This window comes from Carya illinoinensis, chromosome 11 (assembly GCF_018687715.1).
Source record: "Carya illinoinensis cultivar Pawnee chromosome 11, C.illinoinensisPawnee_v1, whole genome shotgun sequence".
In the NCBI taxonomy this organism is placed as follows: domain Eukaryota; kingdom Viridiplantae; phylum Streptophyta; class Magnoliopsida; order Fagales; family Juglandaceae; genus Carya; species Carya illinoinensis.
Genome location: NC_056762.1, coordinates 22,610,225 through 22,637,768, shown reverse-complemented (window position 1 = coordinate 22,637,768; position 27,544 = coordinate 22,610,225). Strand labels below are relative to the sequence as shown.

Genomic DNA, 27,544 nt, shown 5'->3' with positions numbered 1-27,544 from the left:
GAATACTTATTTGCCATGCTGAGATACTGCCGCAATAGATCTTTTATGACAATCCTTCTTGTCGACAATTGTCTTTCTACATGTGCTAATCGCCGAAAAAACATATACTACAATTTACAATGCCATGCGAATGCTTTTCCTGCATAGAGACGTGGAAAAAAGCACTACTGAAAGCATCTTTGGTTGAAAATGTCTTCTATCCACAATGAGGCATTGCAGGAAAATTAATTTAATTTACTTATAAATTTCGCCCCAAAAACTTATTTGCCACAAGCAGATAGCGCGGGAAAAGAAACACTGATATCCCTTTCAATTGCCATATCAACTCCAACATTGGCTAAAGCACTTCACATATTTATATATTAGTTCCGTCAACACTAAACATGATGCACATGAAAATAGTACTTAACAATGAAACATGGTTAGACTATCAGCCATTGTAAATAAAAAGCAAGAATTGCATGTGCAAATTAAAGTAACTTCATCTGGTTCATACATACAGATGCAATTACTTCATGCCAGCAGTAGCGGTCTTGGCTTGAACTCTTGAGATAGAATTCATCAACTCCCTCGGGCAGTCCTGTGTCTTTAGCAGTAGTCTCTTTCCATACCTATTCTGCCTAGAGACTTGCTGCGAAAAGACATCAGGAAAATGCCAACCATTAGTTGATCTTCATAATAATTAATTTCTAATTTAGCAGAATACTTAAAACTGTAAAGTGGAGACGGCTCACCAATATCTGGATACCCTTGTAGATGAGCCAGAATATTAGCATATAAAGTAACTTTTTTTTTACAATGAACGAAAAATTTAAACAACCAAGTGGGTTTTTTTTAGAAGTATTAACAACCAATATAAATAAAAACAATTATAAATGGATATAGTTTTAATGAGAGAGACCGAACCAATTTGAGAGAGCTTCACAGGGTAGTGAGTGAGAAAAATTGTGACAATTCCTACAGAAACCAAACAGGAGGTTGCATAAAATTTATTTTGATAATTCCATTCAACACCAACATGCAATAAAATAGATATGGCCATATTTTACCATTGAACTTCACTGCAATCATGGGCGTCAAACATTATACACTAGTTCAGTGCAGTTTGCAAGTCCAATAACAACAATAGCAATTACGGTTCATTTAATGATTCCCAGATCATATGTACGCAATGCTCAACAAGCTATTCACACTTGATGCTATCTTAAGTATCCATAACCAACCCCATCCATTTGTCAAATGATTACTATTCTATTTACTTAAATTCATGGCAGGAAATAAAGCACATAAAGGGGTATAACTAAGCATGTATGGACCAAGCCTACAAAAGGAGTAGAGACCACCTGTCGGGTGATATAGGCTGTATGTCCTTCCTGTCACTTTCTTGCCACATCCTAACTTACTCAACAAAAGCGACCAACAATGACATCATCCCCATCAAATGGCCGATCAACCTTTTTCAAAAGCTCAAATAAAAGAAAAAAAAGTGCATCATGTCATACAAAAGGATTTCTAGACATCGACTGGAGTCTCTTTATGAGACTCCCTCTGAGACTGCAATTCCGTCAAGCGAGTGTTCATCTGTTTCTCAAAGTCTTGAAACTGGCTCCTGAATTCATGTAATTCAGTCTTCAATGCCTCAAGCTGGCTCTTGTATAGATCAGCATTAATCTTGTTCTTCTCATTCTCCTTGCTAATGCACTGATAATCCCTATTGTTGCGCAATGAAAGAGATGGTTCAGGTGTAACAGAGTAGCCTAGACCTCTTGCATAACCTGATCGCTGTCCTAAAACCTCCTTGAACACCGCATTAGCTGCTTCATCGACGTTCTCATCCAGGTCCCTCTCATTCAACCTCTCAACCATCAGATTCTACATGACCATTAAGGAACATGATTACAATTGTACAAGAGGATTTCATTGAATAGACATCAACAGATTTAACTTACATAATTGCGTTCTGCTGTTTCGCTAATAAATCTACCCTTCTTCTTTGACCAATGCACTTCTTTATAGAAAGCTACCAAATTTGGGGCTTGTTCGTGCTTTATCATCAAAGACTTTGTTAGGTATTCCAATAACATAAGCAAGAAAATTAACTCTTTTAATTGATGAATGTTTTACTTGGAACTTACCTTTTCCTCCATAATCCTAACAAAAGACTTCCTGCCACCTGTGTGGTTGATCTGTTGTTTTTGCCTATTTTTTCTATTTCTCTTTGACAGCTTCTGTAATTTAATTTCTGAACATTACTTCCATCATTTTAGGGAAAGGATATCAATGCACCAGCATATAAAAATCATAACAATTGAGTTATCACAAAGAAAGAACTTAGTATCCATTAATATTTACCTTGAAGCCTTGGCTTGACCACCTTTCACATAACGCTTCCCATACGGGCTTCTCCACCAAGGTTGTCCCACCAGAAAGCGCCGCTTCGTGCGTTTCATACCCCAGATATACCTTGCGTAGTATGTAGTGGAATGCATTGTACTTTCGAGCAAGAGTGTTTGTCACACACTCACGGTGGGAACTTTGTGTCCAATCCAATACAAAGTCAGCCTAAGCATCATATATTAGAGAAAAGCATTTTTATAAGACTTGTTTTGCATTAATAAAAAAATATCTGACAACCTTTCTTAAATAAATCATGGTACCCGAACATGGTTGATGAGCTCATCTTTCTCCTCTTTGTCTACCATGGTCCAGCTTGCATGTCTCATGTTGGCATGAAGTCTCACAATCGATGTCACTCGTCCAGAAAAGACGTTGTAATTTTCGCATGAGGGACCTCTTTGTCCATCCTTAATATTTAAGGGTATCTTTCCAAATTTACGGAGGCGTTCAAACTCCGTGCCCTTTGCTGGTCCCCGACCACGTTTTCGAGTGGGCATATCTGATCAACAAAACCCCAATATCATTAATTGCAGAAGACCACAAATGACCAACTGAATAAATGCCATAAATATTACTGTTAATAAGGGTCAAACTTTCAGCTTACCTTCAATATCTACACCCCTATGGGCCTCACTAGCATCATCCATCCTATCATCTAGGCCAACATTTGGTGATTGAGTTGGATCATTTGATGATGTGTCCACTTCATTATCTCGTAGATTCAATACTGAAGGTTGTGCCTGTGTGCCTCTACCTTCACCTAATGATACATTTCCACATCGCCCACGTCTTCCTTTCCGTCTTCCTCTTATGGATTGCCCCATTGTCAATACTGTGGATATTAGTCCTAAACTTATGACGAAGAGGAAAAATGGCTTATTAGCTTATTCCCCTATATTCATACACAAGCACTTACCATCAACGTCAAGAGGATTAAAAAGCAAAGAACCATGCTTACTAAATTAATCTCCCAACACTTTTTTTTCAATAAGAAAAAAAAAAAAAAAAAAAAGGATGAAGAAGAAGAAGAAGAAGACTAGGCTAATATTCTAAAAGTGAAAACTTGAATCTATTTATATAAATAAAATACAACATATACATTAGAGGAACTTGCAGCATTGTATCCTCTGATTGTCAACCATGAAATCATATCAAACATCTGTAAACGAATGAAGAAAAAAAATGCAAAAATGATCCATGAGACAAACATTTGAACAACGGTTGGCAGCCATGGTAAAAAAAGGCTAGAATTTTATTTTTTATAAGTATGAAGAATTTATTAATCCACATAATTAGGCAACACCCAAGTGCACAGGAAGTATACAGGAGATAAGCCTAATTACAAGCCAAGTGCTGTGAAAAACAACATAAAGTCATTAAAACTAGTCTCATTCAATACAATAGCTGAAGCCCAAAGTAACAATGTATGAAAGAAAAGTCCATAAACCCTCCAAATGAGCATTCCCTATTATCAAAACGATGACTGTTCCTCTCGTTCCAAGTACACCACATTAAACATAGAGGCACCATCTTCCAAACAGCAGCGATTTGAAGATTGCCCCAAATTCCTCTCCAACATGACAATAAATCTACCACCCTCCTAGGCATTACCCATGCAATACCAAGCCTAGTAAAGATTTCATCCCAAAAAGCCTCAACTACTTCACAATGAAGAAGAAGACGATCCACTGATTCACCATTTCTTTTACACATAAAACACCAATCTATTATGTAAAGGCCAGGCCTTCTCAGCTTATCGGTAGTCAATATTTTTCCATGGAAGGCCAATCAACCAGAGAAAGCAATCTTGAGAGGAACATTACTCCTCCAAATGCACTTCCAAGGTAAGGCAATGGAAGAATGGGTTGACATAACCTTATAGTAGGATCTGACCAAGAAGTTCTTATTCCCCGAATGAGTTACCTTGGCAGTGGAAGAATGGGTCGACATAACCTTATAGTAGGATCTGACCAAGAAGTTCTTATTCCCTGAATGAGTCCAAAGCAACCTATGCTCCCCTCCAGCTTTTAAATTCAGCGCGTATAATGCACTGTTAAATTCAGTAATATCCCCCGCCTCCCAATCTTGGACAGCTCTAATAAACCTCACAGACCATTGAGGACAACTAGTAGAAATGTCCATGTTGTCAGCCAATGAGGCACACTTATCCAATGCAATCCTATAAAGAGAAGGGAAAGCATTCTTCAAGGCAACTCACCACACCAAATATCGTACCAGATTCTTTGTGAGCTGGATCCCAATCAGATTCGTTCCTTGAGAGCTCTTTTGCTTTTTTTTGAAGTTGCCTCTTGCCTTAAGGTGAATTTATCGAAATCTGAATGGTTATGGTTAATAATTTAGGCGAATTGGCTGCTATCTTGGGCTGCAAGGTGTCATCTTTGCCCATAAATTATCTTGGTCATCCCTTGGGGGCTTTGCGTAAATCCAAGGCAATGTGGGATGGGACTGTTGAAAAAATCGAATGTAGAATGGCAGGCTGGAAGAGGATTTATTTGTCCAAAGATATTAGAATCACCTTAATCAAGAGCACATTAACCAACCTCCCAACATACTTTCATCTTTATTACCTTTGCATGCAAGGGTGGCGAATAGATTGGAGAAGATTTTTTGTGATTTCTTGTGGGAAGGTTTAGAGGATGAGAAAAAATTCCATTTGATTATGGCCTTGTTTGTTTTCGCAGATGAGACGAGATGAGTTGAGATAAAAGTTGAAAGTTGAATAAAATATTATTAGAATATATATTTTTAATATTATTTTTATTTTGAGATTTGAAAAAGTTGAATTGTTTATTTTATTTTGTATGAGAATTTGAGAAAATTGTAATGAGATGAGAAGTTTTGTGAAAGTGAACGAGGCCAAAATGGGATAAGATCTATATCCCTTTATCTTGTGGTGGTTTTGGGGTTAGAAAGTTGAGAACCTTCAATAATGCCATATTAGATAAATCGTAATATCGGTATCATCAGGAAGGGGATGCTCTTTGGAGGAATGCTATTGATGTTAAATACAAGAGTATTTGGGGAGGTTGGTGCTCAAATGAAATAAGAGGGTCATATGAAGTGGGAGAAATCCATACCACATGCTGAAGATAAAAAGTTTTTATATTCAAATGCAATTCATAACACCTTATACCTTTTTTACCCACAAAATCATGCAGCAAGCTGATTTTCGCTAGTGTTAATTGCAATCAAAACTACTCCCCCCCGCGGCAAAATATTTGGCCTCATTTGTTGTAGATATAGGTCCCTAAAAATCCTGCTACAGTTACAAATACTACTACTCCCACAACACCCAAGGCCTATCGCTTCAACCATTGAGAAAACCAAAAATCTTTGAACAGCACATGCATAGAAGTACAAATGAACTTGCAACGAAAAATATTGAACCAAGAATGGCCAAAAGGTTCTCAAAATATGGAAATAATAAGGCCACAACAACCGTGCTAGTGAGTAATCCTATTCTGATAAGCATCAATTCTTTTGATTTTCTGATAGCCCATGTTGAAGGGCAGTTGCTATTGGGGTTACCACTAATGCATACTTCATAACAGGAATAAGTGAAGTGGCATATATGCTAACAATGACGGTTACGTGTGGCCACGCACATTTCGATCCCATGCACAAGAAAAGAAAAGAATCTTTTTAAGTTATACCCAGATAACTACAGGAGTAGGGCAGCTTGGTGATTAGGGATTAGAAAAAAAGAAATTAAACAAATTTGATAATTTGTGTCTAGAGTATGATGAACAGATTGACGATTACTAAGTTATTTTTAGAGCTCTTGGTTATGCTATTCTCGCAGAAATCTCTCTCCCTACAAGGAAAAACATATAATGATAAAAACAGAAGCTACAAAGGACAAATAAAGCTAGAAGTTCACCCAATTAGGAGAAATATAGAGACAACCATACAAGTTATAACTCACAGACTTTTTCGGTGTACAATGGTTTGAATCTCAAACAAGGGCCCATACTTTCACATAAGAAAGCTAAAAAATTCATGAATAAACTATGCTTTGCATGTGTTAAACAGAAATTCATACCTGACCAAGTGACCACAAATGACCAACTGAATAAATACCATAAATATTACTGTCAATAAAGGCTCAAACTTTCAGCTTACCTTCAATATCTACACTCCTATGCGCCTCATTAGTATCATCCATGGTATAATCTAGGCCAACATTTGGTGATTGAGTTGGATCATTTGATGATGCGTCCACTTCATTATCTTGTAGATTCAATACTGGAGGTAGTGTCTGTGTGCCTCTGCCTTCACCTATTGATACTTTTCCATAGCATCCACGTCGTCCTTTCCGTCTTCCTCTTATAGATTGCCCCATTGTTAATACTGTGGATTCTAATCCTAAATTTTTGACAAAGTGGAAAAATGGTTTGTTAGTTTATTCCCCTATATTCATACACAAGAACTGACCAGCAACCTCGAGAGGATTAAAAAGCAAAGAACCATGCTTACTAAATCAATCTCCCAACCTAAATCTTTTTTTTTTGATAAATAAATAAATTTTATTGATCAAAGAATGGCAAAAGCCTGTATTACAACTCTAATGTCCCACCTAAGTAAGCACATTAGAGGCTAGGAAATCCCGAAGGGCCATGCCATTAAAATCTACAGCAATGGCCCAACTACAAAGAGTTCTAAAAAACAAGAACTTAAGCTCCTCTATAGATCTTTCCTTGTCTTCGAAAGTCCGCTCGTTACGCTCCCCCCACAAACTCCATAAGATGCAAATAGGGATCATCTTCCACATTGCTTTAATCGGTTGACTACCTCTTATGCTAGGCCAGCTGGCCAACGCTGCCTCCACAGTTTTCGGCATCACCCAAGCCAGTGCCAATCGAGCAAACACGTCGTTCCATAGAGTCCTTGCTACATCACAATGTAACAGAAGATGATTTACCGACTCTCCCCCTTCTTTACACATACAACACCAGTCTGCGATAATGATCCTTCTTTTCCTTAGATTATCCGTGGTAAGGATCTTTCCCAGGGAGGCTGTCCAGACAAAGAAAGAGGCTTTTGGAGGTGCCTTGTGGTTCCAGATCTTTCTCCAAGGGAAGAGAGTGTTGGACTTTGGGGTGAGAGCCTTATAGAAAGACTTCACCGAAAAGATACCTTTTCTTGCTGGAATCCACCACATGACATCTTCTTGCTGGCTGTTTACTCTTATGGAATAAATAAAACTGTAAAAATCTGCAATGCTGTTTACCTCCCAATCCTGAACTGCTCTACCAAAATTAATATTCCAAGTACTTCGCCCCCCCGACACCTCCATAGCATCCGCCACTGATAAATCCTTTACACTTGCCAATTGAAATAAAGAGGGATACAAATCTTTTAAAGCTCTGCTATCGCACCACACATCGCTCCAGAATTTAATCCTGGTTCCTGTACCCACCTGGATCCTAACAAAACGATTAAACACCTCCCAACCTCTTCGAATGTGCTTCCACAATCCAACTCCATGAGCCCCATTAACTTCCCTAGTGCACCAATCTCCCCATAAGCCTCCATATTTCTTTTCAATGACCAATTTCCAAAGAGAGTCTGGTTCGGTGGCAAATCTCCATAACCATTTGCCTAATAATGCCCGATTAAACACCCTTAGGGTCCTAACTCCCAATCCTCCCCCCGGGATAGAGCGGCACACCTGTTTCCATTTAACCAAATGGAACTTGAATTCATCCCCCAAACCCCCCCACAGAAAGTCACGTTGGATCTTCTCAATACGGGTTGCCACACTTGCTGGTACCGGAAAAAGAGATAAGAAATAAGTGGGTAAGTTAGATAAAGTACTTTTTATCAAAGTGATTCTACCGCCTTTGGACAAGTACAATCTTTTCCACCCCGCCAATCGCCTCTCTATTTTCTCAATCACTATATCCCATATCGAAGAAGCCCTCGAAGCACTTCCCAGCGGAAGTCCCAAATAAGTCAAAGGGAAAGATGCTATCTTGCAACCCAACGTTCTTGCCAAGAGGCGGATATTAGGAACACTCCCAATTGGCACCAGTTCTGATTTATCCAGATTTACCTTCAACCCAGAGACCGCCTCAAAGCAGAACAGTAAAGCCTTCAATGCTTGAACCTGCCTTTGGTCTGCTTCGCACATAATCAGTGTATCATCTGCAAATAATAAGTGGGAAATATTAATGATGCCTCTACTCGGGATTCCGATCGGGAAGCCTGTTAAAACACCATTCACAACCAAAGCCGATAGCATCTTGCTTAGTGCCTCCATGACAATAACAAATAACAAGGGAGATAAAGGGTCTCCTTGTCTCAATCCACGGGAGCTCTGAAAGAAACCCACTGATACTCCATTCAACAAAACAGAGAATTTTGCCGAGGAAATACACCAATGGATCCATGTCCTCCACCGCTCTCCAAAACCACATCTTCTAAGTAAATGAAGAAGGAAATCCCAATTGACATGATCATACGCCTTTTCCATATCAAGCTTGCACATCAATCCTGTTTTCCGGGCTTTCATTCTGCTATCAAGACATTCATTAGCAATTAACACCGCATCCAGTATCTGTCTTCCTTTTACAAATGCATTTTGGGGTTGACAGACAATCTTCCCCATCACCTCGCTCAGTCTATTCGCAAGAACCTTGGAAATTATCTTATACACCCCACTCACTAAACTAATAGGCCTGAAATCCTTAATCTCCGCCGCTCCCACCTTCTTAGGTATCAAAGCAAGAAACGTTGTGTTAAGGCTTTTTTCAAACCTTCCTTTGCTGAAAAGCTCCTTAAAAACCTTCAATAGGTCTTCCTTAATAACTTCCCAACAACCCTGAAAGAAACCCATAGAAAAGCCATCCGGTCCTGGTGCCTTGTCCTTTGCCATTTTCCTCACAACTTCATAAATCTCACTTTCTTCGAAGTCCCTTTCTAGGCGAGATGCATCACTCACACCTATGGTGTTAAAATCCAGCCCATTCAGTGGAGGCCGCCAGTCTACCTGCTCCTTTAGAAGGTTCTCATAGAATTCCACAACATGATTGTGGATTACCTGTTCATCTCTGCATTCCTCTCCATCCACCTTCAACATCTCAATATTATTATTTCTCCTATGTGAGTTCGCAATTCTATGAAAGAAACTCGTGCTTCGATCCCCTTCCCTCAACCATAGAGCCCTTGATTTCTGACGCCAAGACATCTCTTCTAATAGAATCAACCTTTCAACTTCTGCAACCAACTCAACCTTCCGCTCTTGTTCCGCCTGAGTGAGGTGTTGTACCACTTGCAGTCTCTCAATCTCCTGTATTTCTAACAACTTTGCTTTTTTCATTTCTCCTACATTGCCAAAAGATTCTACATTCCATACTTGCAAATCTTTTTTGAGAGCTTTCAATTTTGACGCAAAGATGAAGCTAGGTGTGCCTTGGAACTGGTAGGAAGACCACCACTGTTTTACCCTATCCACAAAGCCTTCCGATTTCAGCCACATATTCTCAAATTTAAACGGCCAACGACCCTTACGAATACCTCCACAATCGAGCAAAACCGGCCAATGATCTGACCCAATATGGGGCAACCGCTTCAGCCAAACCTCTGGAAAGTGGCATTCCCATTCTGGTGAAATTAAAAACCGATCCAGTCGTTACCATGACTGGTTATTAGACCACGTAGCGGTACCACCGGCTAAAGGCAAGTCTATCAAGTTCAAGTCAAAGATGCATTCCGAGAACGCTTCCATAGCCGGCCGTAATCTTCTACTTCCCGACGCTTCGCTTGGGAATCTCACAACAGGAGCCGGCCGTAATCTCACAACGTTGGGATTGGTTGGCTCCTGTTGTGGGATTATGTGGAGCTTTAGCGGGTCTTTCTAAGTTCTTTAGAACTTGCAGGATGGGTAATCAAGTTAAGGTGGTACAGAGGGGCCAGAACAAATTTGGTCGTTTTCTATCGATATCGGAGTATGGTCATGATAAGAGGCGTGGGTTGATTGTAGTGCCTGAAGATTTGGGAGAAGGTTGGAGGAAATTCGGAGCTTTGCTGAAGGATGTCATTTCTTCTAACTCTATTTGGAGAGTCAGAAACAGAGCTTCTGTGAAATCTGGTTCTTCTTTGGTGCACGTTGGGAAGAAGGAATCATTTGTGGAGATTTTGAAGAAAGCTCCAAAACAGTCTGAAGGAGTCTCGGGAGATAGCAAGAAGGGATGATTGATCTCAGTCGCATTCAGCTTTGGAAAGGAAGGCAGTTAATTTTCTCAAAGGAGATGAACAGACGTTTGGGAAGCTGAAGTGTCATCGCTAGAGGGTTTGTTGTGGGCTTCTTGGGGGATATTAAAGAAAAGGTGGACAGCTTAATGAGGTGGGTCGAGTTGGGCTTAAGTAAGGGTGAGTTAGGCCCATTTCTAGTTAAATTTGATAAAGGTTTTATTGGGACTAATGTGAAGGGGAGTGGGTTGGGCTTGGTAGAGGTTGGATCGGTAGGTAAAATTGATAGGGGAGAGGGCAAAGTTTCTGGGCCTGGTCCAAGCAGAAGCCAGTGAAAGCTTGGAAACAGAAATTGAAGGAACCCAATATTTCGATTGCATCAGAGTAGACAAACATCACTGTTTTGATGCCGATACCCGAGACTACGATCACCATTCTGGCACAGAAATGTTCAACGAGCTCTCTTGTATCTTCTGGTGGGGTTGGGAAGCTGTCTCAGGTGCTGGAATATGAGGAGGGGGAAATCATCGAGATCCCTTTACATCGGGTAGAGGATCTGGTTCCTGTGGATAACGATATTAATTTGGTGGATGATGGTTCTAGCCTATTGAAACAGATTCTTAATAATAAGGGGTATCGTCAATGGGAGATTGATGTTGTTTTTCAAGATGAATCTGAGTTTCGTGTGTCTGCTTTGGATGTTTCTTTACAGCTCGGTAACACTTCTGAGACTATGAGTAAGGATTCTAATTCTCTCTCTCTTTTTTTTTTTAAGTAATATTAAATTTTATTGATATAAAGAAATGCGTAAGCTAGGCACACTGGAAGTATACATGTGAACACACCGTTTTAAGAGCTAGAAACTGTTACAAGGAAATCATGTAAGCTGAGACCATTAAACTCGAAAGCAACGGCCGCCCAAGAAAATAAAGTCTTCCATAAAAAACTCCTAAATTCTTCTACATATCTTTTCTGGTCCTCAAAATGTCTATCATTTCTTTTACTCCAGATGCACCATAAGATACAAATGGGGGCCATTTTCCACAGTTCTGCTATCTGTGTTGTCCCTGAGATCCCTCTCCAACTTGCTAGTAACTCAACTACCCTTCCCGACATTGTCCATGCTAACCCATTCTGCTAAAAATATGATTCCAAGTATCCCTAGCAAAATTACAATGTAGGAGTAAATGGTCCACTGTTTCCCACTGTTTTTACACATACAGCACTAGTCCATCATTATAAGACCACGCCTTCTTAAATTATCAATGCTTAGGATCTTCCTGAGGGCTGTCGTCCAGACAAAAAATGCCACCTTGGGAGGTGCTTTACTCCTCCATATGCTCTTCCACGGAAAGTTGGGCAAAGGTTAGGCTATAATAGTCTCATAAAAAGAATCTACCGAGAATTTTCCTTTCTGAGATGGTTGCCAAACCAACTTATCTTCAATTAAAACATCAGGGGAGATATTATGGAGCAGGTTAAAAAACTCCACTAGCATACTCACTTTCCAGTCATCAGCCTCCCTAGTGAGATTTATGTTCCAAGCTTGGGCATCATATGTAGTACCCCACAAGTTAGCCACCTTCGCATCTTTTTCCCCTGCAATGCTGAAAATACTGGGGTAAGCCGCCTTAAGAGCCGTATCACCCACCCACACATCATGCCAAAAACTGATTCTTTGGCCATTCCCCATACACAGCCTAGTGTTACTAGAAAATACCCCCCAACCTTTTCTTATATGCTTCTATAACCCCACACTATATGCCCCCCTCCCCTCATTAGAGCACCAACCCCCCTTTGCACTCCCATACTTCGTATCAATCACCCCTTTCCATAAGGCTTCTCTCTCATAATTATAGCGCCAAAACCATTTCCTTAGTAAGGCCTTATTAAAAAGGCCTTATTAAAAACCCTCACATTGTGAACCCCCAAACCACCCTCACACAATGGTGTACACACCTTATCCCACCCAACTAAGTGATTTTTTTTTTTTGATAGGTCTCCAACTAAGTGAAATTTAAACTCATCCCCTAGACCACTCCACAGTTGTAATTTTTCAATCTTAGAAGCAATGCTAGCTGGAAGGGGGAATAAAGACAAGAAATAAGTGGGAAGGTTAGATAAAGTGAACCTCCCCCCCTAAATAAATATAACCTTTTCCACCCGGCCAACCTACGATCTAATTTTTCTACCACCTCCGCCCAAATTGTCTTAGCTTTAAAAGATGCCCCCAAAGGGAGGCCAAGATACTTCATTGGCAATGAAGAAACCCCACACCCCAAAATGTTGGCCAGCCCCCAAATGTTTCTTACATCCCCCACCGCCACCATCTCCGTCTTCATGAGATTTATCTTTAAACCACGCTTCGAAACATCGTAGAATGGCCTTCGAAGATTGAATATGCCCTGCGTTATCATCACAAAACAGCAGCGTATCTTCTGCAAATAAGAGATGGGAAATAATAATGGGACCATGAAGATTCCCCACTGAGAATCTTGAAAAGAATCCACCTGCTACAGCAACCGAAACCATCCTACTTAGAGCCTCCATCACAATCACAAATAGTAGGGGGGATAATGGATCACCTTGTTGTAACCCCCGTGAGCTATTAAAGAAACCCAAAGGTCACTTCAGAGTTGAAGGATTTTCGACCCATTAGTTTGGTGAGTGGCATATATAAGATTATATCGAAGATTTAGGCTAATCGTATGAGTAAGGTAATGGAGAAAATCATTTCTAAACCTCAAAATGCCTTTATTAGAGGTCGCCAAATTATTGATCCTGTAGTGATTGTGAATAAGCAAATTATTGATCCTGTAGTGATTGTGAATAAGTGTTTAGATAGTCGGTTGCAGGATAGTGTTTCGGGGATTCTTTGTAAGCTGGACATGGAAAAGGCCTTCAATCATGTTAATTGGGATTTTTTGCTTTATATGCTCCGCAGATGTGGCTTTGGTGATAAATGGTGCAGTTGGGTTAGACATTGTATCTTGATTGCTATGTTTTCAGTTTCAGTTAACGGACAGCCTTGTGGATTTTTTAAGGGCCAATCCGGACCTGCCATTTTTGGACCGAACCGGACTAAACTAAATTGGGTCTGGTCCAGTCCAATTTTTATAGGACCGAATTCATTCGGTCCGGTCCCGGTCCAAGGGTTTTTCATCGCATACCGAACCGAATGAAAATAAAAAATATATATTTTATTATTTATATAAATAATTGTATATAATTAATTATTAATATATCACAATATTACTTAAGTATTATATTCTTTAATGTATATCTATAATATATAGTACTAGTATATATTAATATATTAACATATTATAAGAGTTATAGCATATATTATAGTATATGCATAAATTTATAATAGCATTAGTATAGTTAACTTAATAACGTATTAAATCACTATAACTAAATAGAGCATTATTTAATATCATATTACCAATTTATCACTAACATATAGTATATTAGTAATACTACTATAGTTATTAGCATTGTTTCGAATTTCATACCGTACCGGCCAGGTAGCGGGTATAGAGAAGACCCTTGTTTTGTACCGGTCAGAATTTCGGCCTTTACTTTTTTCGTCTTCTTTTTTCATTTCTTCAAACTGCAAGTTCATTTTTTTTACCCCCAATTCAGATCAGGCTATTTATAATTTATATATATATATATGTTTTTTTTATATATAATTTATTCATGTATAGACTATTATTTTGGAATATAATTTATATATATATATTTATTCATATATCGACCATTCCAAAACGGTACGATACTGAAATATTTCGTTTCAGTACCTTAACCGGTACGGCCTCCGGTACAGTATTCAAAACTTTGGTTATTAGTTATAGTATTGGTACTAAGTCTATAACTATATATATTTAGATCAATATATTATTATATTCTTTAATGTATAACTATAATATATAGTACTAGTATTTATTAATAATTGTACAATTTATTATGTAATTTTCATTTAATAAGTCACTTAATTTTAATTTAGTATTTTAAATAAACTTTTTTTATTAATCAATTTTTTTTTTTTTTTTTTTTTTTTTTTTAAAAAGGGTTGGACCGGACCGGACCGGTCCGATAGCTACTGGTCCAGTCCGGTCCCTAGGGATGTTTGGTCTGGTCCATCACCCCCCCGGGGGCGGGGACCGGACCCGACCTTTCTCACCCCTAGTTCTCGCACTGTTGGCTCTACTTCCTTATCACATTTGCTCTTTTCCGATGATACCCTCATTTTCTGTGGTGCTGATGTAGATCAGATTAAAGCATTGAAGGCTGTCTTGCTGTGTTTTCAAGCCATTTCTGGGTTAAAAGTGAATTTGGTTAAATCAGAGTTGGTCCCGATAGATGTGCTTAATATTAATGATTTAGGAGTTTTTATGGGTAGTAGTGTTTCTTCTCTGCCCATGAATTATCTAGGCCTCCCTTTGGGGGCATCGTTTAAGGCAAAACATATTTGGGATGGGGTGGTAGAGAAGATTGAAAAAAGGTTGGCAGCATGGAAAATGAGGTATTTATCAAAAGGGGGAAGAATTATCCTTATAAAGAGCACTCTCTCTAATATTCCAACATATTTTCTCTCATTATTTCCTTTGCCCGTTGGTGTGGCTAACCGTATTGAAAAATTGTTTAGAGACTTTTTGTGGGGAGGTTTGGGTGAGGAGAATAAAATTCCTCTAGTTAATTGGAAAAAAGTTTGTTGTCCACTTGATGTCGGAGGATTGGGAGTTCATAATTTGTGTAGTTTTAATAAAGCTTTGTTGGGAAAGTGGCTGTGGAGATTTAATAAGGAAGAGGGTGCGTTGTGGAGGGGGTTGATTGCTCGGAAGTATGGAAGTGATGGGGGAGGTTGGTGTACAAAGGTGAGTAGGGGGACTTATGGAGTAAGTTTATGGAGATCTATTAGAAAAGGATGGGATAATTTTGTGAAACAAGTTTATTTTCTTGCTGGAGATGGTTCAAGAATTCGTTTTTGGTTTGATGTTTGGTGTGGTGAGACTGCTTTGTTTGGAGTTTTTCTGAATGTTTTCAGATTGGCTGTTAATCAGCAGACTTTAATTTCAGAGAGTTTTTCAAATGATGAGGTGCATTGGAATGTCAACTTTGTCAGATCTGTCCAGGACTGGGAAATTGAGGAGGTTACTGATTTTTTTACGTTGCTGTATTCAGTGGATATTAGAAGACAAGAAAGGGATCAAATAGTATGGAGGACACAGCGTCTAAAAAGTTTTCTATCAGATTATATTATAAGTCATTGTTTGATCAGCAAAATTTCTATCTCCCCTGGAAGAATATTTGAAAGACTTGTGTCCCGTCTAAGGTTGCTTTTTTGTTTGGACAGCGGCCCTTGGGAGCATTCAGACAATTGATAATTTGAGAAAATGTGGTTTGATGGTTATGGAGTGGTGTTTCATGGGTAAGGAAGCTGGGGAATCTGTGGATCATTTACTTATACACTGTGCTGTGGCTAAAGGGCTATGGGATGGGGTGTTTAGAAGATCTGGTTTGTCTTGGGTTATGCCAAATTCAGTGAAAGAATTACTTGCTTGTTGGCCTAACTCCATTATTGCAATCAAGTGGCAGTTGCGTGGAAGATGATTCCTTTGTGTATTATGTGGAGCATTTGGTTGGAAAGGAATCAGAGGTGTTTTAATAATAGGGAAAGAACTATAGAAGAACTTTGGAAATTTTTTATGTTTTCCCTGTTTAGTTGGATTTCAGCTATTGTTTTGAATGGTGGGGCAGTACATGAGTTTCTGTCCTAGCTGATTTAGTAGTTGAATGCATTTAGGTGTTTCTTTTATATGCTCCCTGTGTACATGGGCTTCACCAATTAAATTCGTTGGATAAAATTTTTACTTATCCCAAAAAAGAAAAAAAAAAAAAAAACTACAGGAGTAGAGCACCTTGGTGATTAGGGATTAGAAAAATAGAAATTAAACAAATTCGATAATTTGCGTCTAGAGTACGATGAACTGATTGATGATTACTAAGTTATTTTTAGAGCTCTTGGTTATGCTATTCTCGCAAAATCTCTCTCCCTACAAGGAAAAACATATAATGATAAAAACATAAGCTACAAAATACAAATAAAGCTAGACAGATGTTCACCCGATTAGGAGAAATATACACACAACCATACAAGTTACAACTCACAGATATATTCAAGGTACAATGGCTTGAATCTCAAAAAATGGCCTATACTTTCACATAAGAAAGCTCCAAAATTCATGAATAAACTATACTTTGCATATGTGTTAAACAGAAATTCATACCTGACCAAGTGACCACAAATGACCAACTGAATAAATACCAAAAATATTACTGTCAATAAAGGCTCAAACTTTCAGCTTACCTTCAATATCTACACTCCTATGGGCCTCATTAGCATCATCCATGGTATAATCTAGGCCAACATATGGTGATTGAGTGGGATCATTTGATGATGCGTCCACTTCATTATCTCGTAGATTCAATACTGGAGGTAGTGCCTGTGTGCTTCTGCCTTCACCTATTGATGCTTTTCCATGGCGTCCATGCCGTCCTTTCCGTCTTCCTCTTATAGATTGCCCCATTGTCAATACTGTGGATTCTAATCCTAAATTTTTGACAAAGTGGAAAAATGGCTTATTAGTTTATTCCCCTATATTCATACACAAGAACTGACCAGCAACCTCAAGAGGATTAAAAAGCAAACATCCATGCTTACTAAATTAATCTCCCAACCTAAATCTTACAATGACTCTTGGCTGATATTCTAAAAGTGAAAACTTGAATCTATTTAAATAAATAAAAATCAACATATACATTAGAGGAACTTGCATCATCATATACCCTGATTGTCAACCATTAAATCATATAAAACATCTGTAAATGAAAAGAGAAAAAAAAAAATTGAAGAAAAAAATAAGCAAAAAATAATCCATGAGACAAGCATTTGAACAACGGTAGGCAGCCATGGTAGAGGAAGGCATGAATTTATATATATATATATATATATATAAGTAAGAAGAATTTATTAATCCACATAATTAGGCAAGGCCCAAGTTCACAAGAAGTATACAGGAGATGAACCTAATTACAAGCTAAGCACTGTAAAAAACAACATAATCATTAATACTAGTCCCATTCAATACAATAGCCGAAGCCCAAAGTAACAATGTATGAAAGAAAAATTCCCTGTTCAAGGGCAGTTGCTATTGGGGTTACCACTAACGGATACTTCATAACATGAATAAGTAAAGTGGCATATATGCTAACAATGATGGTTACACGTTGCCACGCACATTTCAATCCCATGCACGATAAAAAGAAGAGAAATTTTTTAAGTTAAATCCAGATAACTACGGGAGTAGAGCACCTTGGTGATTAGGGATAAGAAAAAAAGAAATTAAACAAATCGGATAATTTGTCTAGAGGACGATGAACAGATTGACGATTAATAAGTTATTTTTAGAGCTCTTGGTTATGCTATTCTCGCAGAAATCTCTCTCCCTACAAGAAAAAACATATAATGATAAAAACAGAAGCCAAAAAAGACAAATAAAGCTAGACGTTCACGCGATTAGGAGAAATATACACACAACCATACAAGTTATAACTCACAGATATATTCAAGGTACAATGGCTTGAATCTCAAAAAATGGCCCTTACTTTCACATAAGAAAGCTCCAAAATTCATGAATAAACTATGCTTTGCATGTATGCTAAACAGAAATCCATACCTGAGCGTGTTGGAAAATCTTAATACCGCGAGCCACCACAGATTTCCAGCTCTGCACTACGTTATGGCAATTTCCACTAGGAGCAAAACCATAAATTTTACATACGCATCTAGGGAGAGATGAAAGGCAGAGAGAGAGATAGAGAGGTAGACACGCAGAGAGAGAGAGAGAAGGGGGGAGAGAGAGAGACCGGAAGAAGCCGGAATGAAGACTCCTATAAGAGAAATTGACCATCGAGAGCGCTACATCAGAAGTTCGGGATGAATATCGTAGAGAGGACCACTTTATCATACAATTCTGTAACTATGCCGATCGATCTAGGGTTTCTTGGTGGTACACAATGACAAAGGATCGGGGTCTCTGAAGGAGAAGGTTCGTGATGGGAGCCTCGTACTTGCTACTGGGAGTTCAGTGAGCTGAACTGTAACGAAGCACATGGGTGAAGATGGGCCTGGCCGTGGGCCTTGAATTAGGCAACAGCTTTTTACTTCATGCTTGTTTATTTCCTGTTTAAAAAAAAAATATTTAGTCACAAAAAATTATATAAAAATAAAATTACAGACTAATATATTTTAATGTAATACGTCAGTTTATAAAATTATTTTTATTATTAAATAAATTTAATAAATTCCATAAACTACATCAGTTTATAAGTTTATTTTATATTATTTTTTTTATTTTTATAACAATTATTTTTTCAAAAATGCCAAGAGTTTATTCTTATGGCCAGTCGTGTTGTGAATTTTTAATTGTACTCATAACTGCACCAATTCTAGTAAAAAATAGTTTTAGTAAGAATGAGATTGAACCTATATAAACTTGTAAAAACTTAGGAAATAATTAAATATATATAAACAAAGAAAATTCTAATCTAGTTTAGAAAGATAAATTATAAAATAAAAAATAAGAAATTAAGAACTAAAAAATAATTAATTTAATAAACTAATCACAATAAAAAGGAGTAAAATAAATTCTAAGAATGCAAATTAATCTAAACAAAGAATAAAATACTAATGAAGAATGAATTAAGGTTTTGGAATCCAGAATATGATAAACTTATAATTAGTTTACAGCTAATTTGCTACTCTACTTAAAATGAAGGGTACTTAAGTAAATTCGTAATTATCTTTAGAACACAATCTTGTTATCATAGAAAACATCATCGTTAGAATCTCATTTTTTAAGAAAAATATCTAAAGTATGTTATTTTTCACTTAAAAATATAAAATCAAATCATCATTTGTGTATGTTAAAACAAATTACAAAAAATATTAGATTTTATTTTTAACAAAATTATAAATCAGGCCCTCAACTAATTAAGATTATTCTAAATCATGAGAAAAATATGATTAAACTCATATTAAGAATTTTATCTCTCTCAATTGATATGGAGCAAAAACAATATATCATTAAACACATAAATAACTAATGAAAAAATTAATCTCATAAATAATATTAATAACCTTAATAAAGTTTCATCCTCAACCTTAGTTAAAAATTTATCTATACATATTCATAAAAATAAATACCAAAGACTATAGTAAATAAACATTAACAAAATATTTAAAGGAAACTAAAGAAAAAGATATATTACAATAGTTTCAAAACTTAAATATAACTACAAAATTGAAGATAGTACTCCATTTTTTTTTTTTCCTCCTTCAATTCATGACTACCTGCTGTGGCACAACTTTTATTTTGAGTCGTGCTACACCCACTGATAGGGTTAAATGGCATTTTTTCATCATTTTTTTATACTTTTAACAAAAATTCTATGTGCAGTCCTTTTTGTGCACTCTTTTGTGCACTCCAGTGATATGATTGGTTGGATATTAAAAAAAATTAATCCAGCCAATCATATCAGTGGAGTGCGCAGGGAGTACGCAAAAGTGACTGTATGTAGCATTGCTCTACTTTTAAACATTTTTAAAAAAATTTACAACATCATTAAAAACCACTTTTTTAATCATTAAGTAAAAAAAAATTGGTGACTATCCTTGGGACATTTTATGCCTCTTAGTAATTGTTTTTTTTTTCCTTCTCTTCGTTTTCACCCCCATCTCTTGTGTAGTACGTGCTCTATTTACAGAGGTTAGGCTTCATTTGGTTACATAAATGAGATGAAATAAGATTATATAAAAGTAGAAAGTTGAATAAAATATTATTAGAATATATTATTTTAATATTAATTTTATTTTAAATTTTAAAAGAATTGAATTTTTTATTATATTTTATATAATAATTTAAAAAATTTGTAATAATTAAATAAGATAAAATAGTTTTATGCATGTAATCAAACCAAGCCAAACTCCTTTTTCATTTACACATCTACATTTTCTTTATATCTTTTCACCTTATCATCACATCAGCCTTCTCTTTGTCTTTTTTTTTTTTTTTTAGCCTTCACCGTAGCTTTTCCTTTGGTGAATTGGTGATTGTTGGAGCAGCCTTCCCTTCACAATAAGGGTGGCAATATATAATACGATCTTTTAACTAAACACGAATACGATACGATAAAAGCAGATTTGGATTTAACTTTAACTGGTTTGGATCAAAACGGATTGACTCATTAACACATGATTGCTTAGCAGGTCATTAACGAATCAACTCGTTATAACCCATTAAAATAGTTAAATTTACATTTTTACCCTTATACCTAAGAACTAAAAAACTTTACTTTCACTGCACTTTAGCTCAGACTCCTTCACAATCTCAACTCCATCTTCATATATATTGAGTCTCTCTCTTAATTCTTAGTTGAGTCAGTTCTCACGAATCACGACTGCCTCCCACACTTCCTATGGATTGTAATTTTGGTGTTTTTAATGTTTCAATTGTAGTTTTAGACTTGTATAGTTGGTTTTATATTTTTGTGAGAAATTATGATTTTAAATTTTATGTGAAATTATGTTGATAAAGTCAAATAGATTATTTGGGTCAATTCAACCCTTTACATGGTTAAAATGTGTTGAAACAGGTCAAAATGGGTTGTGTCGTATCAATCCATTATTTTAATAGGTTATGTTAGGATTTGGAAATCTGACCCATTAAGTTTAATGAAATTTGTTCAGGTTGACCCATATTATATAATATATACGACTTGACATAGCGCAAACACGATTTACTACCCCTATAGTTCACATTGTTAAGTTCACATTATCTTCATGTGCATGTGTAGCATGCCAATTGCTTTGTTTCTTTTGTTTTGTTTTTTTCTTTTCTTTTATTCCTAATGTCAATACAAGTCTATCCTTTGAATGCATCAATGTTATAGTAGCCTTATAGTTCTTCCTTACTTTAATTACTTCATTAAAATAAAAAAAAAATTCAAATTAAAGTAAGAAAAAATAAATATTTCAAAATTAATAAAAGAATAATGCTAAAGTCATTGACAGATTCTCCCAATAGAGTTTACTGGTTTATTTTTTTTACTTAATGATTAAGTAAATATTTTTAAATGATGATGTGAATTTTTTTCTTTTTCTAAAAATGTTTAACGAGATTAAAAAAAAATACATTAAAGAAAAGAGAAATTGCGTTATCAATGGGTAGCATCGGGACCCACTCTCAGTGACCTTAGTATTATCACATTCCCCAACCAACTTATTACTGGTCTCTAGCAATTAAAGCGACTATGAACTAAAAATAAAAAACTATATAAATTGTTTTTACTTTTTTATTTTTCATTTTCCTAAGCAAAATGTTCAATGAAATGTCAAAACACTACAAATACTAAAAAAAAATTCACATCCCTTCAATACTCATTGTGAGTAAAAGTTTTATCCAATACAAAACACACCCCTGGTTTAGGATAAACGTGACTCGAATTTCTATATGAAAATATGTTCCAATACCAACTCAAATCTCAATAGGGTGTACACTTGACAAATAAAATCACTCTGAATGGGGTATAACATTCTTAACAATATAACTTGTGAGTGGAATAATATAAACAAAATCAAATATCTTACATATAAATTATAAGAAGAAACACTTGGTTAAAAAACTAGATAGTCTCATTAAAAGATGTTGAAAATAGAATTTACACTACACTAATAAGGACTTTGTTGTGGACATGTTTCACCGCTACTCACACACAATCACCTACAACCAAAGAGTTAAGTGGCTTAGGGGTTCTGGGGACTACCTTAGATGCCTAAGTCAGTAATCACAATAGAAAACTCCATTTTCTATCCCAATGAATTAGATGATCCTTATGTACCTGAGTGATACGTATATATATATAGAACCTGTGAGATTTCTGTTACCATGCAATAGCGGGTATATCTACTCTTCGAAATTCAAGTCTTGAGATAGAGAGATTATCTACAAATAGAGAGATTATCTACACATGAATGAACAAATGATCGAATAGCTCTCCTTGCCTGGAGGACTCTAAAACAGTTGTTCTCTCAGTGGTCAGGTTGGATTGGGCCCTCAAGGTGAATCTTAGGCTATTGGCCCAAGTTATACCATAAGCCCGTAGGGTGGATCTAGGGCTATTGTGCCCAAGTCATACCCTAGGCCTATAGGGCGGCCCAATAAGCCTTGGAGAGGTATTAAGCCCGGTTACCTTGCGAAGTCCCATCACGCTGCCACTTGTAATTATAGTGTAGCTTCATTATCTAGATTTTTTGTCATTTGTGCCCCTTCGTTAGAATGTTGTTTCGCCTTCGCGCTCTTTTGCACATTTCCCTTTAACCATCATGGATACTTATAGTTTCCTAACACTTTCTTTCCCACTTCTCCCCTTTTGATTCTCTCCTTTATTCTCTCGAGTGCTCTATTGTCCTTGCATTCCTTTTCTCAACCTTCATTGCAAATTTATGGCTTCCTCTAAAGAGCAATCTTTCAGCTTCCTCTCGTGGGGTTGGTTCCTCGTGACCCCGCGATCCCCTTGTTCATCTAGAAGGGGTCGCCGCAAATCCTAATAGGGAAGGCGAGGATGCTCCTCATTCTATTTTTGAAGGTCATTGATGGTTCTCAACTATTTCCCGTCTTGAACTGGACACTCTGCGGGATAGTTTCAACATTCTGGATTCGATGACTCTCGAACTGCTTGACTAGTGCTGTCAAGCCGTTGATGCAAGAGGTATGGTCATTTCTGTTGCCCTATATATGGCCATGTTTGTGATAGGGGCTTTGTTTGCCCCTTGTACAACCTATCCAACGTCTTGGAACTTGCCCCGGCCCAATTGCCGCCTAATGCCTAGGGATTTTAATGGTTTGCTACATTCTTTGGCGGTGAGTGTTGGAACTTACGGGTGATGAATACTCGATCTCACGATTCATGAGTTCCTCTCTCTTTATGGATTTAGACACTTAGACGGGAACCTTTGCAATTTCAAGTCCCACAATAAAATAGCCCAGTTAGAGCGTACTATTCCCATACCAAAGATGGACAGAGGAATTTTCTTCGTTTTAGGTGATGGTTGGGAATTTCCCGCAAATGAGACCTCGAACTGAGAATTTCCCAGTAGGGCTTCTTGGTCTCCAATTCTTGATGAGCATGGATTCAAGATTTTGCTTTCTACTCAAGAGAAAGCTCATATTCAATTGATGCAAACTTGGGTAGATAAGAATGCTAGCTCTACTTGGTCAAATGTCATCTTGAAACCTTCTAATATTGATAGATTTTTAATGGTGCCTAGTCGGGGGCACGTTCTTGGGCGCAAATTTTTGGGTGCCCCATGGCCCATGAGCGTCTTAAAGAGGGGGCCACAACCCACTACTAGGGGAAGGAAGAAAAAGAAAGCTCTTTCAACTATGGCACCTTCAGATGAGTCCAGTTCCACGAGGGGTGGGCCCTTGCCACTACCTTTGGTAGGTGGCCAAGGAAAATCAAATCCTCCCTCCGTACCTTTTACCAATTCGCTTGACAAAATTATGGACCAAGCCGAGGCTGATCTCGAGTGATGGTTCTTGAATGACGTAAATGTTATTCGCTATTGTTGTTTGCCTTGTCATCGTGCTCTTTATTGTGTTACTTGCTTCGTGAAATTCAACTAGAATATTGCCTCGTGGTGTCTTTGAGGTGATAGGTTCCTGGTCGGTGGCTGGCTACCACAACGTATGACCTTTCCCATCGTGGTCCTAACTTCCATTTCTTTGCTGTAGTTACTTCAGTTTCCTTTACAACCAAGTCGCCCATCTTGAAGGACCTGGGACTCACCCTCTTGTTGAAATACTGCTTTGTCTTCTTTTTGCAGGCCGCCATTCTTGCTTCGACATTTGTCCTCAGCTTCTTTAGTAGGTCCAAATTTTCTTACAACCACTCATCATTCCCAATTGTCTCGAAGCCTTTCCTGCTGTGGTTTGGCAACCCTACTTCTACCAATATCATAGCTTCACTCATGTATGCGAAAGCAAAGGGTGTTTCGCCCGTTGAGATTTTTGGTGTTGACTTATACGCCCATAAGATTTTGGAGAACTCATTGGCCCATGTCCCCTTTTTCTTTAATATCCCAACAATAGTTTTGTTGGTTGCTTCAACCTGCCCATTCGCTTGCGGGTATCTTGGAGAAGAGTATTTGACCTTGATCCCGAGTTTCGTGCACCATTTGCGATAATGCTTGGAGTCAAATTGTTTGCCATTTTCGTAGATGATGCATTGCGGCACCTCGAATCTGCATACGATGGTTTTCCACAAGGACCTCGTCACGCTTTGGGTGGTCATTGTTGCCATTGCTTCAGCTTTTGGCCACTTAGTAAAATAGTCAATGACGAAAATGATGAACTTGGTCCTCCCTTTGTTCTGGGGCATAGGGCTAACTAGGTCTATGCCCCATTGAGTAAATGGCCAATGGGAGGTTATTGACCTCAATTCCTCGGGAGCTGCATTTGGAATTGGTGCATGTAGCTAGCATTGGACACATCTTTTTAAGAACTCCTTTGTGTCTTTTAGGGTGTTTGGCTAGTTATACCCTACTTTCATGATCTTCGCGGCAAGTGACTTTCCTACTGAATGATTTTCGCATATCCTCTCATGCACTCTCTCATCACTTACTCGCTTCCTCATTCGAGATGCACCTTAAAAATGGGATTGAAAAACCCCGTATGTATAATGTCTCGTCTACCATGGTGATTTGAGCCACCCTGCTTATGACCTTCCTTGCTTCTTCTTGAGAGGTAGAGATCTTCCATTTCCATGTACTTGATTATCTCATCTGCCTACCCTGGTTAAGCAGTTGTTGCCTTTCCTCTTTCATCATTTTGGTTCCGATCTTTACATAGCTTTCCATATGGGCCAAATCAAAACTAATGAGCTCCAATGACTCATCTACTTCTCCTTGTCTCAAGGGATCTTCGTCTCTTGTTTTTCTCTCAGTCATAAATGTCTCTGGTGGTGATGAGGGAGCCATGTCAACATCTTCTTGTGGCTCAACCACTTTCATATATATATATATATATATATCTCTCTCTCTCTCTCTCTCCCCCCTTACTTGAACATAACATTCTCGGGCGAGTACCTGCTCTCTACATACCTCACCAACTCCTACCTTTCTTGGGAACTTCATTTTCAAATAATAAGTTGAGGCGATCGCCTTTAAATCATTTAACATGGGTCGACTGATGATAGCGTTATATGTTGATCGTATCCTTACCACTAAGAATTTCGTCATAGTGTTGGCGATGTGAGAGTTTGTGCCCACTGATACTAGTAGTGTGATGGACCCCATGGGCTGTACTACTTCCCCAGTGAACCCTTTCAATGTAGTTGGCACTGGGCATAGATCTACACTAATTCCTATCTTGGTGAAAGCGTCCTCGATTAGGCTTATATTCGATCACAGGTGCTATTTGAGAATAAAGATCAAGTTGAATTTTTTAAGACCTTAAAGATAGAAGCAGATTTTTTAAATAGATGAGGAAGAGAGATTTTCAAGAATCAAAAGACGTCAAAGTTGATGCTAAACAAAATACGAAGACGTTGAAATTCGAAAAGAAAGGGATGTTGGCAAGTCTGAAATTCAAAAAAATAAAAAATAAATATAAGAAAGAAAAGAAGGAAAAGAAAAGATTGAGATGGTTCAAATTGAAAATGGGCTAAATGGAAATTCAGATAAAAGTAAAAAGGCATGTGTGCAATATGGGCCATTTGGATTTGGACATAGCGATATGCAAGGGCTTGACTTGGAGAGACGCATGCATGTGGGATCAAGACGGAATGGACATGAAGGTAGCAGATTTTTATTTGATTTGTTTGGGTACAAGACACAGCTTGTGGGAGCAAAAGTAATGGAGCAGTCCTTCTGTTTTGAGTGGGCACTAGCAGGTTTTGACTCTTGGTTTTATGGAACGGACACAGAGAAGGAAATTTAATTTTTGGCTTGGTTTTGGGATGCACAGACGAGAGAGGACGGTAGTGATATTTTTCATTTTGAAGGCGCTGTGACATGATGGACGACACTGTAGAGTGCGACGGTATTTTTTAGTGTTGATTTTCTTTCATTCTTCTTAGGAAAATTATGGGAAATTTGATTATGTTGAATTTAATTTTTAACATGAACTAAATTTTTTTTATTCTAGAAAAACGATGTAATCTAGTTTCAAACTATGCTTGCTTGTCTATGCTTATTTAAAGTAATTCTCTTATATGTTTGTTTGATTTATTCTGAGTTTATTACTTCTAATTAACTAACCATTAATTAGATGATTTTGATTTTGTGATTTGCTATCGAAAGAGGGAATCATAAGATAGATTTTGGATATTTCGGCATAGGTAAATATAGAGATCAAAAAAATTGTATAAACCTATGTAATATTAAAATTATTGGTCTTAATGCTATCTTACTTTATTAATTTTCATACTCTTGTGTAAAATGATGAACAAGAATATTACCAATTGACTATCGAAAGAGGCTTTTGGATATTTTTGGAGATTTGCTAACAAACAGAGAGAATTAAATTCAATCAGTTAGATAAGTAAAGCATAATGAGTGATTAAGTGAAATCGATTTCCTAGAGGTTTTCTTTCTCACTAATTTGATCTTCGAACAATAGCTTCATTTTCCTTTGAGTATTTTCTTTGAATTGATTTTATTTTTAAATTGCAATTACAAAAATCTTAGTAACTTCTCTAAATAAAGTCGAGATTAGTATAATTTCGGTATTTATCAAAAGTAAGATAATAATTCCTAAGGACGATATTTTTTTTCATCACTTTACTATAAAACTACAATACTGTGTAC

General features: G+C 37.3%; 1 protein-coding gene across 5 annotated transcripts; it reads right to left on the bottom strand.

Moving 5' to 3' along the window:
- Nucleotides 1-333: 333 nt before the first annotated feature.
- Nucleotides 334-18,769, bottom strand: LOC122280620. Of its 5 annotated transcripts, XR_006229956.1 has the most exons (11): nucleotides 18,354-18,768; nucleotides 16,985-17,227; nucleotides 6,541-6,783; nucleotides 3,002-3,244; nucleotides 2,658-2,896; nucleotides 2,353-2,562; nucleotides 2,136-2,228; nucleotides 1,950-2,045; nucleotides 1,344-1,872; nucleotides 907-957; nucleotides 334-631 (listed from the first exon to the last, which is right to left on the bottom strand). XR_006229956.1 is itself a non-coding variant. In XM_043091591.1 (9 exons), the coding sequence occupies exons 2-9, from the start codon at nucleotides 17,202-17,204 to the stop codon at nucleotides 1,513-1,515; spliced, it is 1,704 nt and encodes a 567-aa protein (XP_042947525.1). In that variant the 5' UTR covers nucleotides 17,205-17,227; nucleotides 18,354-18,768; the 3' UTR covers nucleotides 1,099-1,512. The 5 variants fall into 5 exon arrangements, 1 of the variants encoding a protein (XP_042947525.1); XR_006229955.1 differs by lacking the exon at nucleotides 907-957; XR_006229958.1 differs by lacking the exons at nucleotides 907-957; nucleotides 3,002-3,244 and having other exon boundaries at nucleotides 18,354-18,769.
- Nucleotides 18,770-27,544: the final 8,775 nt, after the last annotated feature.

Coding starts and splice junctions, on each gene's coding strand:
- LOC122280620 (XM_043091591.1), bottom strand. CDS start 17,204: ATGGGGCAATCTATAAGAGGAAGACGGAAAGGACGGCATGGACGCCAT. Junction 6,784..16,984: donor TAGGAGTGTAGATATTGAAG/GTAAGCTGAAAG, acceptor TCAAAAATTTAG/GATTAGAATCCACAGTATTA. Junction 2,897..3,001: donor TAGGGGTGTAGATATTGAAG/GTAAGCTGAAAG, acceptor TTTGTTGATCAG/ATATGCCCACTCGAAAACGT.